Source organism: Lepisma saccharinum, chromosome 6 (assembly GCF_977018435.1).
Source record: "Lepisma saccharinum chromosome 6, izLepSacc3.1, whole genome shotgun sequence".
NCBI classification, from domain to species: Eukaryota; Metazoa; Arthropoda; class Insecta; order Zygentoma; family Lepismatidae; genus Lepisma; species Lepisma saccharinum.
The window spans coordinates 55,979,609-55,991,820 of record NC_139234.1 but is presented as its reverse complement, the minus strand read 5'-3'; the positions used below and the strand labels follow the sequence as shown (position 1 = coordinate 55,991,820).

At 40.1% G+C, this 12,212-nt stretch overlaps 1 protein-coding gene across 1 annotated transcript in view; it reads right to left on the bottom strand.

Annotated features, from left to right (window-relative positions):
- The window catches only part of mora (cysteine and histidine rich domain containing protein), a 49,895-nt gene extending 37,901 nt beyond the window's left edge, over positions 1-11,994 (bottom strand). The window contains exons 1-3 of the mRNA XM_083123965.1: positions 11,792-11,994; positions 8,937-9,043; positions 6,079-6,231 (exon numbers count right to left, since the gene is read on the bottom strand). Of these exons, the coding sequence (XP_082980091.1) occupies positions 6,079-6,231; positions 8,937-9,043; positions 11,792-11,873 (342 nt within the window). The 5' untranslated portion in view covers positions 11,874-11,994. The remainder of the gene's footprint in view (positions 1-6,078; positions 6,232-8,936; positions 9,044-11,791) is intronic.
- Between the last annotated feature and the right edge of the window lie 218 nt (positions 11,995-12,212).

Below are 12,212 nucleotides of genomic sequence, written 5' to 3'. Positions count from 1 at the left end.
TAGTGCGCTCGTAATGCAAGTAAGATGTATTTCACTGATGAGAGAACGGCGTAGGGACTCTTGCGTGATAAACAGCAAGAGCTGCGGTCCGTGGTCGAGAAAGTATGGAGTGTAACCCTGAATTCAACAAATTCAATGCTGTATACGGCAACGAGCTTCTAGTATGTTTTGTCGAGCCCCATTCTGTTGACAATAACAACATCTCACGGAGTTCTCTCTTTATATCAGTTTATTTACACTCTACACTTCGAATGCTTGTGCAGGCCTATGGTGGCAGTGCTGTATCGGAAACAACGTTGGTTTCGTCGGTTCAAAGATGGCAATTTTGACCTGAGTGACAAGAAGCGTGAAAATCAGCCCACGAAGGTTGAGGACCATCAATTGCAGGCTATTTTGGAAGAGGACGATACCCAAACGCAAAAGATGCATGCCGAGTAATTGGGTATTACTCAAGCAGCCATTTGCATGCATCTACGTGCCATGGGAAAGATTCAAAAGATCGGAAAATGGGTGCCGCATGAATTGACCGATCGGCAGCTGGAGAGATGCCAAAACACATGCGAAATCTTGCTTGCCAGACAAAAAAGAAAGTCTTTCCTGCATCGGATTGTGACTGGCGATGAAAAGTGGATATATTTCGAGAATCCTAAACGCAAGAAATTGTGGGTTGAACCCGGCCAACCATCATCTTCCTCGAGACCAAATCGCTTTGGCCGGAAGACGATGCTGTGTGTTTGGTGGGATCAACAGGGTATTGTCTACTTTGAGCTGTTGAAACCTGGTGAAACCGTCACTGCCCACCGCTACCACCACCAACTGATCAAATTGCACCGTACGCTGTGTGACAAAAGGCTGGATTATCAACAAAGACATGACAAGCTGATTTCCCTCCACGACAACGCCCCATCGCACACGTCAAGACTGGTCCAAAAATACTTGGAGACACTCAACTGGGAGGTGCTACCCCATCCTGCCTATTCACCAGACCTGGCCCCTTCAGACCACCACCTTTTTTTTTCGTCGATGGGCCACGCCCTCGCTGAGCAGCACTTCGACTCGTATGCAGATGTCTGAAAATGGCTTGATGAGTGGTTTGCCTCGAAAGAGGACTTTTTTTGGCGTGGTATCCACAAATTGCCCGACAGGTGGGCAAAATGTGTAGCTCACGAGGGCAAGTACTTTGAATAAATTTCTTGTTGCTTTCTATGAACAAACCATGTGTTTTTCTGACTACAAAACAGCAGATTTAAGCTTATACACCTGGTATATATCTTTTCATTACAGATCCAATCACAAATGCTCTAAGTTGCCTCTTGCCCCATCATAGAGAGAAATGCACTTCTCAGGATTTCACTATACGAGCACACTATTTAGCATAGCGCTAACCTGCTCTCTCCGTTTATCATACAAGAGTCCCTACGCCATCCTCTCATCAGTGCAGTACATCTTATTTGCACTACAAGTGCACTATTTAGCATAGTGCTAACCCTCCCCTGCTGTTTATCACGCAGAGGTCCCTAAACATACGGCGCTCATTCTCTGTCTCTCTCTATGCATCCATAAAACTGCCTCAATCCATCGGGTCTTGTATCGGAGTATCTGAGAGCTGGCAACTTCCTGTGTATCTGAGAGCCTGGGATTGAGATATGAGAGAGCGTAACAAGTCGGAACCCAGTATTTATACCTCCGACAAATAACCAACCCCCAACCACCTGGGGCAAGGCCCTATTGTTACCTTTCAAACCGAGAAGCCATTGAGAGAAAGCAACCATTGGCTTCCCCGGCTACCAGGCAAAAAGCTACCTAGGCCAGAGTAGGTACAAAGGAATACACTTTTACATACATATTTCCCTTTTTGCAGGTGTGTGCATAAAAACCACACAGCAATACACAGGCTGAAATCTCAGGAGAAAGTTGTTACGCTCCCCAAGAGACTGGAACTTGCACACGTCCCATAGCTGGAGCCCAAAGCACGATGCAATAGGTCATGGTGCGGGACAGTAACAAACTTAGAATAACTTAATTCTGAGTCTTTCTTTTATTACAAAAAGAAACAAACACAAAACAGAGATATCAATGAACATAAATCACCCCCTTGTGCATCAGATGAAGAATATGGATAAAGTGTTACTGGCCCGAAGTTCCTTCACGTGGACCTTCCTGACATGATCCCCAGTCTATGGCTTCTATGAGGGGCTTCCGTGATCCCTGCCTGACAACCCTGATCCACTCTAAGTTCATGTTTTATTTTCACCGCACAGTTTTGTCCGAGATCGATTTTGCCACCTGTCTGGTGGCTTCGTCACGCATGTACTGTCTTGCCGCAGTTCCTTTCTCTCCCGCTCGCATTAGTGGAGGTGCTAGTTGATGCAGGCCTTTCACTTTCTGCTGCTTCGGCATGGTACTTCATTCTTTTGCCACGCATCGGGATTTTGGCAGTGTCTGTCGTAGTGATGGGTCGTTCCGGAACGAATCGTTCCAAAGGAACGAAACCAGGAAGTGAACGAATCGTTCAGATTCCGGAAGTCAGCTGGAATCGAATCCAGTTTTGTTTTGAGCTACTGCGCCTGCGCCGTTGTCAACACATGCGAGAAACTTCTACAAGCGACTTCTCCTGTCCTATTGTTCCCTTACTTTCCCGTTATCTGCCTCAGCATTGAAAAGGCACTCCGGGGAGAAGGAAGGGGGGGGGGGGGTGGAGGAGTAGGAGGAAAGTTGTATTTTGCACATTCCGAGTGGTCTGGGCTACCCTGGCTCAGAGAAAAACGTCCCTCCCGTGTAACAAAAAATTTCCCTTTCGACTTGAAAATTCCTGGTCTTCCACAACCAAGAAATACAACAATAAGATAGAAAATAAATTCTCCTTACTTTCAGGATTTATCCAGAACTTCTAATCTAAAAGGGTGTAAATGATGTAAAGGCAAATTTTACTTCGCTTTTTGTGCCACTTTTGGCTAATTTGCGAAGATGGAGATCATTTTTTTATTTTGATTTAGTTTATTTTACTTTGCGTTTTGTGCCTCTTGGCTAATATGCGAAGATGGGGATGAGTGATGAAAGGATGAAATTGATGAATGAACATTCACAAACAACCAAGCCCGAGTGGGAATCGAACCCGGGGCCCTTGGCGTCACACCACGATATGCTAACCACTCGGCCACAGGGTCCGGCATGCGAAGATGGAGATGAGTGATGATTGATGAATGGACACTCACAAACATCCATGGATTCGAAACCGGGACCCCCTAGTGTCGTACCGCGATGTGCTAACCCCTCTGCCACGGTGGTCGGCTACCAAATTAGATGACTGTGAATACATTTAAAAGGGTCTGTTGCGAAAAAAATATAGCCGTGTTATTTAGAGGTGGATAAATCACCGAGTATCTAGTTAATTTATTTTCTTCACGTTGGACAAAATCTGCTTTATTTGAGTCGTTATTGTTAATTAATATTTTCACTTGAATGTTGTTACACTTTTTAACTCAATCACGATCAACTAAGTTCGAACTGAAAGAAAATACATTTCAGGTGTTTATACGTCACGAAAGAAAAAAGTTAAGTATTATTTAATGCAAGACGTCTAATTCCACCGTTTCTTGCACATTTTAGATGTTTCGCCCTTTTCCCTTCGTCGGGTCCAAAATTTCCCGTTTCTGGGAAAGTTTCCTGCTGGGGCCATCGCGGTTAAACTCCCCTCCCCGCTATTGAGGTCAGAAGGAACCAACCAAGAAGCCAATAATAATAGAGGGCGTTACTACAGTTTTTAACTCGCTCCAAGCTCTCCAATAGGTTAGCTGTACATTTGAAGGACTAGTCAGTGAGCCTTGGTACGAGTTTTTGGAATCGGAACGAATCGTTCCGACCAAACAGCCTGGAGAGAGGTGAGGGTGCGGATGTGTTTGAAATGCACCTGCGCTTCGTAAAATAAAATGTTCGCTGAAATCTGAATCTGAATCATAAGAACATCGAATTCTAAAAAGAAACGGACGTAACTATGTATTTGAAGTTGATAAAAATACATTTACATTGAGAGAAGAGCGCAGTAATAATTTGGCATACATAACACTCTAATTTATTAATTATATTCGACGGTTACATTTTTCATTATTCTCCCCCCTTTCCCTCTCATTACACAACCTTTATCAAGAATAGATACAAGGTAAAAAGAAAATATGAATTATGAACCATTCTTGTTGTCGACATAAAAGAAACTACTTTTTTAAAAAAAAAAAAAAAAAACGGTATTGATATATTTACATCGACGAATCGGCATCTTTGAGAGATTTTGTTTTACCACATGGCATATTTTTCTTAGCTTTATTTGCATCGCTTTTAGTGTGATTACTATTTGTTATAGGTAATATCAATAATAAATGGGATGGGAATAAAATGCATGATGTAATTTTCTCCTTTCAAATAAAGTATAATTTCACATTGTTGAGCAGTGCAGCCGAGAAGTGTAAAACGCTGCAAAACAACACTGAATGGGTCCACCCTTTAGCCGCGTGTAATTAACACACACACATATTACCAGTTCCTCGTCAGCACATCCTGCATTATTTTCAATTTCCCCCACCTCCTCTCCTGGCAAGGAGGAACGAAACATGAGCCTCGTTCCTCGGAACGAGAGGAAATGATTCCAGGAATCATGATTCCGAAAAGGAACGAGTGAACGAAATCATGGTGGAACTGGAACGAGACGGCCGGAGTCGGAACGACTTCCAGTGGAACGAAAGGAACGAGTTTGAGGAATCGATTCCTCTAGGTGAGCGGAACGAAAGGAATCGAATCCACAAAAGGAACGACTTTTCCCATCACTAGTCTGTTGCCAGTCTAGTCGTCTGCATCCATGGGAAGCTGTTCGTTTTCACTCACAGACGAAAGTACCAAACCGGAGCAGCAGAAAGTGACAGGCCTGTGTCAACTAGCACCTCCACGAATGTGAGCGGGAGAAATGGGAACCACGGCAGAACAGTACATGTCCGACAAAGCTACCAGACAGGTGGCAAAATCGATTGTGAATAAAAACTGTGCAGAAAAATGGAACGTGAACTTATTAGATTGAATTACATATCTCCGCGTAACCACCAAACAGATATCTTTAAATACAATATGAACCAATCATTCTTGCTTGAAACCTTTAATTCCAAATTCTCATTTGATTCTCACTTGAGTCAATCATGGCAGAAAACTTTCTCAATCAGCGCTGGACCACTATGTTTTTCCACCCAGTATTGAACATGGAACCCCTTGATTACAAGGAGATTACGGTGATCATGGCACACTACAATATTCACAAATGGAGAAAGGGGGATACTTATTTTTTCAGTGAAATGATTGATATTTTACATAAGTTCACGATGATGAAGAGGCCAAAGTTAATTCTGCCAAACTAATAGAGACAATTTTCACCAGTTAGTACAGAGCTAATTGGTTTCAAGAGTGGGATTTCCTGTGGCTAAGCCATTGCACTATTCTTATATGGAGGAGGTAGACAACAAGATTAGCCCTTACACGAATGTTTTTAGACAACAGGATTCACACTCACAGGAGTGTTTTTCCTGCACATGACAGTAGGTGGAAGAAGAAGCCAATCAAATGAGCATATTCTCAAAATGTTTTTATCCTCTTAAGCCGTTGGAGGCTGCAAATAATGCAGGCCTTACTATATAGTTCCTATCCATCATCATTACTTCATCTAACAATCAGCATTTTGAAATGCACTAGCTTACGTTTAAAATATTTGTATTCCTAAATTAAAACTTCGCAATTGTGGAATGGGGTGGTTAAGAAATACCAGAAACACAAATATTTCTATCAGTACTATAACAATGGATGAAACAAATCGTATGTGCCAGGCATTGCTGCAATTGTAACATTTAAGTGAAAGTAAAGAAGCAATACATTAGGTTGAGGAAATGTTCACTAGGAAACTGACTAAACAGAACGTTCCTGTACAAATTATCAGAAAAGTTGAGGAAAAGTGTCTGTGAAAAACCAATGTTTCTTATTATCTTACCATGACAATAATATCCACCAAGCTTAAAACTGTCTGAAAAAAGCTGATAAGGGAATTACCATTGGTGTATCAAACGATGGTCTTTGTAGTGCATCGTGCGTAACAGGCACAGGTGCTTTGTACTCAATAACTTCATCGGATTTTGATTTGTCAACAGCCGGCTTCTCTGGTTCTGGAGGCTTCACATTGTTGTGGAAAGACTTTGTGCAACCCTGTAAAGAAAGCATCACATGAAAAAAAAATTGTTCAGATTGTGTATATTTTACAATTAACAAGCTGGAAATATTAGTTGTTGATTTCATTTATTTTATTTCGCTTTTCTATTACTTTGGGCTAATCACAAAGATGAGGACGAATGGTGATAAGATGAAATGGAAGATCACAAACATGCATTGACAACACACCACGAGCTCCATGGAGATGCCAGAGCCTCGTCAGTGTGCAAAATTCAGTCCAAGGTGTATTGTGTGGAAGAGAGGATGACCTTTGGGTGTCACACCTTACAGTCCAGAAAATATTGTGTGTCAATACCTTCATCAATCCAATAGGTCCATAAATGGTCACAGATGTTTTAAATAACAAAAACACATATACACTGTGTTTTTATGTCAATTTTTAATTAGTGGAACAGTATATTAAAGAGTAAATATATATCAGGGTGTCTGCAATCTCATAAAAACAAAATTCCCTGTCTTTTCCAGACCAAGAACCAAACTTTCCAGACCAAATCATTAGGGCAATTAGTGAACATGAACATCTGTGCAAGAAAATCACAATATTTTGGCTAAACACTCATATTTTTTCTTTATGTTGTATGACAATGGGGCATATACAATAATATCTGCTGGTTCATCTTCTAATTCTAATTAAGCTTTACTTGGTGGTCTTTGGGTGGTTGCTCAAATTATTTCTTATGAAGTAAGTTTAGTTTTGATTTTATTCCCGTTTACCATATGCTCCAAGTGATGGAATATTTACTTCACATGTAGGGGAAAAATCAACAATCACTGATTGTTGGTTATGGTTTGACTTGGTGTTTTAAGTCCACTTTATGCACAGTAAGGCTAATCGGGACTGGACCTACAGTTTAAAGTGGGATCCGAACCACTTGTGCCTCCACCGGGTATCGAACCCGGGACCCCTTGATTACAAGGCAATGACGCTACCACTGCGCCATGGGGGAGGCCTTGTTGGTTATGGGGAGGAAAACAAGTAACAGGGGTGAGTTTTATGTAATACAGTGGAACCTTGATAACTCGAATAAAACCTTGATAAGACAAATTTTTGTACAGTTTATGTGATGCCCTTCAAGCTCAATAACTCGAAGATAGACTATGGAAAACCTCTATGAGTTAAAGTTAAATTCTAATCACCTCTATAACTCAAGGTTTTAGTCCTACGGACCTCAATAAGTCGAAGTGTAGTAAACTTTAGACCTCTATAATTCGAAGTCGGCGATTTTGTCCCTCCATAACTCGAAATTCTTGATACCTCGAATTTCCCCCCCCCCCCCTCAAGTTCGAGTTATCAAGGTTCCACTGTAGTTTTATTGAATAATGATAAAAAAGAATTAACTTTTATTAAAAAAAATTAAATCATTGCATAAAAAATACACAATTACAGTAAAATTTGGCATCACACATATTGTTTGTACCTACCAAACACAAACCAAAAATTGCAACAAGGAAGTGCTAAATTCCAATAGCCACCTCGTTGCCTTGTAATCAAAGGATCCAGGGACCCAGTGGAGGCACAGTGGTTCCGATTCCACTTTAAACTGTAGGTCCAGTCCCAATTAGCCTTTCTGTCCATAAAGTGGACTTAAAAACAAATACTGAATTCAACTGATAATAGCTCAAAATTAAAGTATAATTTTTACTGTAACTACTAGTAATTTTCAGTGTATCACTCAGAAGTATAGTTTGTCAATAACAAATTTGAATTCTTTGCTTGTCCTTTCTTTCTTTCTTTGTTCAAGTGCACTACTGAAAAAAATGTTTACTTTTCCATTTCTAACATTTTTTTCAGAAATAAACAAATTCCCTGACTTTTCCAGGACTTTCAGGTTTTCCAGAGTGGTGGACACATACTCTGCCTGGCAAGTTTCTGTTTCCTCCAAATTATAGATGTTTGGGATAAACGCACATGAAATTTGTGCTGATATAAATAAAGCAGACATATAAAATGTACCGATACCAAGCTCATATAAGGTTGTAAATGTTTCTTGAAGAACATGAATCATTTCATAATTAATATACGTAACAGGGTGATTGAAGAAACTGAACACTTGGAGGTTGAATGTAAAATGATTGGAGAAATGCCAGGCAGATCAACAAGTGCTGAAAGGACACCAAATGATTTTGTGAAATGGGGATGTTGCTGGCACAAAGGTAGCCTCCACTCATCTGAGATGGGGTTGTATGATGGATGTCAAGGCATCCAGCAAAGATGGAGGTAGTAATTAAGATCAAGCCAGAAACTGAATTTCCAGGATAATTACTCGCAAAAGTGTTGAGCAGAATTTTTGCAGATCCCCTGCGAATGATCACAACGCCAGAAAAGTATTGGCCGTTATCGGTAAATAAAATCAAACCTATACCTTCCGATACTGATACATCGGGTACTGGCTCAGTCCTGAGCGCACCTAGCCACATTACACTGAAAAAATAAAACTGAACTAATTCTATTTGTAACAGTGAGAAGAAAGAATAGCACATGTGGCACTTCAAAGAAAAACATACCCAATATGGTTTCGAGAACTATGATCTGCACCAAAGTATTTTTCCCTTTGAAGACCAATAAGTTTGAGATACCCTCCTTTGTTATAAAAAAAACTGAATAATTTAACAAAAATGTTCGAGTGGATATATCACACAGCCATAAAGGGCATAAAATGGAACATAAATGAAACTCAAACCTTTATATTCAGGAACTCCGTAAAATCAGTGCATTTCTTCTTACAACAGGACCAGCCTTTGTAAGCATCATGAAAAAATGGAGCTCCCGGATGAAATGTGCATGACTCTGTAAAGAAAATTATGAATATATTAATGATAAATGTTTACTTCATAAATTAAAACAGTCAAAGTTCATGCAATTATTCACTAATATAATAGTAGCCGCAACTACTTTCACCAGGTGGTGAGAATAGCAGAAAGTGTTGAAGACCAGAAATCACATAATCAGATATTGGAAGTATTTACGGAAGTAATTTTATTGCTAACAGCTCTCAACCTGACATGCCTAACCTAACAATGAAAGCATTTAGGAATGTAATATCCCTTCATACATATGTGATATGACATATCAGCATTCAGCAGCAGTCCATATCGGAACACCTTGTCGTATTTTTTAAACTCCATGGCATGCAGAAAAAAGTACAAGGTGATAAGTACAAGGTGCTTTTCTCACGAAAATAATGTCCATAACAGTAATTATTGTTCGTCCTTTTTTCCCTTCTGTAACACACAGTATGGCGGCCACAGCATCGTGGATCAGTGGGTGTACAGTGTTTCCAACCTTTTTAACCGAAAAATGCCCCACACACCATTGACGGATAGATCCAAATACCATTCACACATAGCCCCAAAAACCATACACAGATAGCCCCAAAAACCATTCACGGATAGCCCCAAAAACCATTTACGGATAGCCCCAAAAACCATTTCCGGCAAGGTCAGGTTAGGCTCGGTTAGGCATAGTTAAAATTTTGGGTCGTAGTAACATCAGGAATGTATATTTTGTTTTTTCTTCTTGCAACACAATGGGGTGGCTGGAAACACTGACAGGAGGTTATGTCATCAAACGTGCGCAACATCTGGCTCTCGTAGAGGAAGGAAAGAACAACAACGGCAATTGTACGTCGGAGAGACATTTTTCGTGAAGAACACATGAATTCCCACTCAAGCACATTCAATGAAGAAAGAAAATGGTAACAGTTCCCTATATCGGAAACACATGAAAATCGGATATTTTGTTTCGCATGGCTCGTACTTACCAATTGTGTATTGCGGAACATATTTCAAGATGCCATTATGCTTTTTACAAGAAAACAAACAGAATTTTTCACATCCTGACTGCTTTCTTTTATTCCTTTCTTCGCTTCCAGAACACACAATATGGCGGCCACATCTTGACTCATGTTGTGGGTATGCAGTGTTTCAACCTTCTTCACACAAAAATACCTACTATCGTGTTTGTCACCGGTGAAAATTATACATTACGCATGGGTAGCTGACGATAGCCTGGGTAGTTGACGGATAGCCCCACGAACCATTCACGGATAGCCCCACGGACCATTCACAGATAGCCCCACGAACCATTTCCATAAGGTTAGGTTAGGTTTGGTTGGGTTCGGGAAACATAGTAAAAAAAAAAAAAAGGAGTTTGAAACACTGACAGTGGGTTACGTCATCGAACGTGCGGAGCATGCAGTTCACGTAGCAAAAGCAATGGCAATTTTGCGTCGGTGAGTTATTTCTCTTGAAAAATACCTGATTTCTTTGTCAAATAGATTCCACGATGAAAGAAAATACCTCGACGAACGTTGGAAAGCTTGCAGAAACTCATTTCCGTACATAGTTTTGGTAAAACTTCGATAGCGTCCCAACAGATTTCTTTACACGAGAAACTACTACCGAAATGAGTTTCTGTAGCATTTAGAAGTTCTTGTTGGTATTTTCTTTCATCGAGAAACACCGATGTTGTCCATATATGCTAAATTGAACAAAATGAGTGCTAATGGAACCTAACCTAACAGGCCTAACCTAACCTTGTCCCCGTGATGGTTAGTGGGGCCAACGTAAAACGTAAATGGTTTGTGAGACTAACGTCAGTGGTTTTTGGGGCTCATCAATGGTTTAATAATTACTCTTTATGTCAAAAATTGAACTTTTTTTCGTGAAAAAAGCAAAATAGCACCTTGAAGAATCATTCGCAATGCAGAATAGGTAAGTACGAATGTTAAAAATGACGAAATAAACGAGCGAGAGGTGTTGGGACGCTATCGAAGTTTTACCGTTCTTTCGTCTGTAAAAATGAAGAAACGTGTTTCCGATATATGGAACTGTTACCAAGAAAATATCTCCAAGAACTATCTAAATGCTAGAAAACTCATTTCAGTAAGTACTTTCTTGTGTAAACATGAAGAAATCCGTTGTTCGGAGATGCAATTATTACAGACCGTTATATCTTCTGAAAAAAAATATTGTAAAGTAACATACACTACTTTAACCTCCAACAAATCTTGTCCAATACTTTCCCCATTATTTTTTTTCTTTATTCAGATATTACATATTAACACAATTGTCTCCTGCAGCATGTAAATTCCTACATAAAGCTCATTTGGATATATAGAAAAAAATGGGGAATTCAAAAACATACAGGGGCAAAAGTTGCATCCTTGTCCACAATGTTCAACGGCTTTCAAATAATACTAATCTTTATTTTTCCTGACCCATACTTTAGGGTTTTGTTCGAGTAGAATAACTAATGTATCGGGTAAATGTAAGTTTGTAGAAAGTTGACATCGCCATAAAAACAAAGTATTTGCATGAAAACTTTTAATCCTAGAAGCCACTTCAGTACACCGGGTGCGGTAAGTATTTATCTGCGTATAACTTATCATTTGCTCTTATTATTTCTTTTTTTTCCTAACTGAAGAATTGTGTACAAAGTTTAAGAGTACATACATACGTGATTTTGTACATTTTGAAGGAGCAAGCAAATATTATCAATGACTGGTTTCAACTTTACACGAAACTCTTGGTATACCTTCTTTATTTTCGTGTGGGTCGAATTTCTGTCCGCAACCTCTATTATAACAGTGCAGTAATTCCACCTCGTCTGTCGGCATATTTCTTCAAACTTCTTGATAATGCTACAAATCACGCATGGAGCTTTCCTTCAACTTTCTTTTCGTTGATTTCATTCACTTCTCTTCTCTTTCATGCACTTCTTGCTGGCCATGCGTATGTTTCAGATAGTGATGGGTCGTTCGTGAACGAGTCGTTCAAAAGTAACGACTCTCTCTTGTGAGCGGTGAACGACTCGTTCACCAGAATTGAACGACACGTTCAAAGAGTCGTATGTGTGCCACGACTCCTCCGCCCGCCAAGCAACTATTATTCCATTATTCCTTCTCCTTTCCACGAATTTTGCGAGGAAGGCGCATGCGCAAGTGTATACTCGCCTG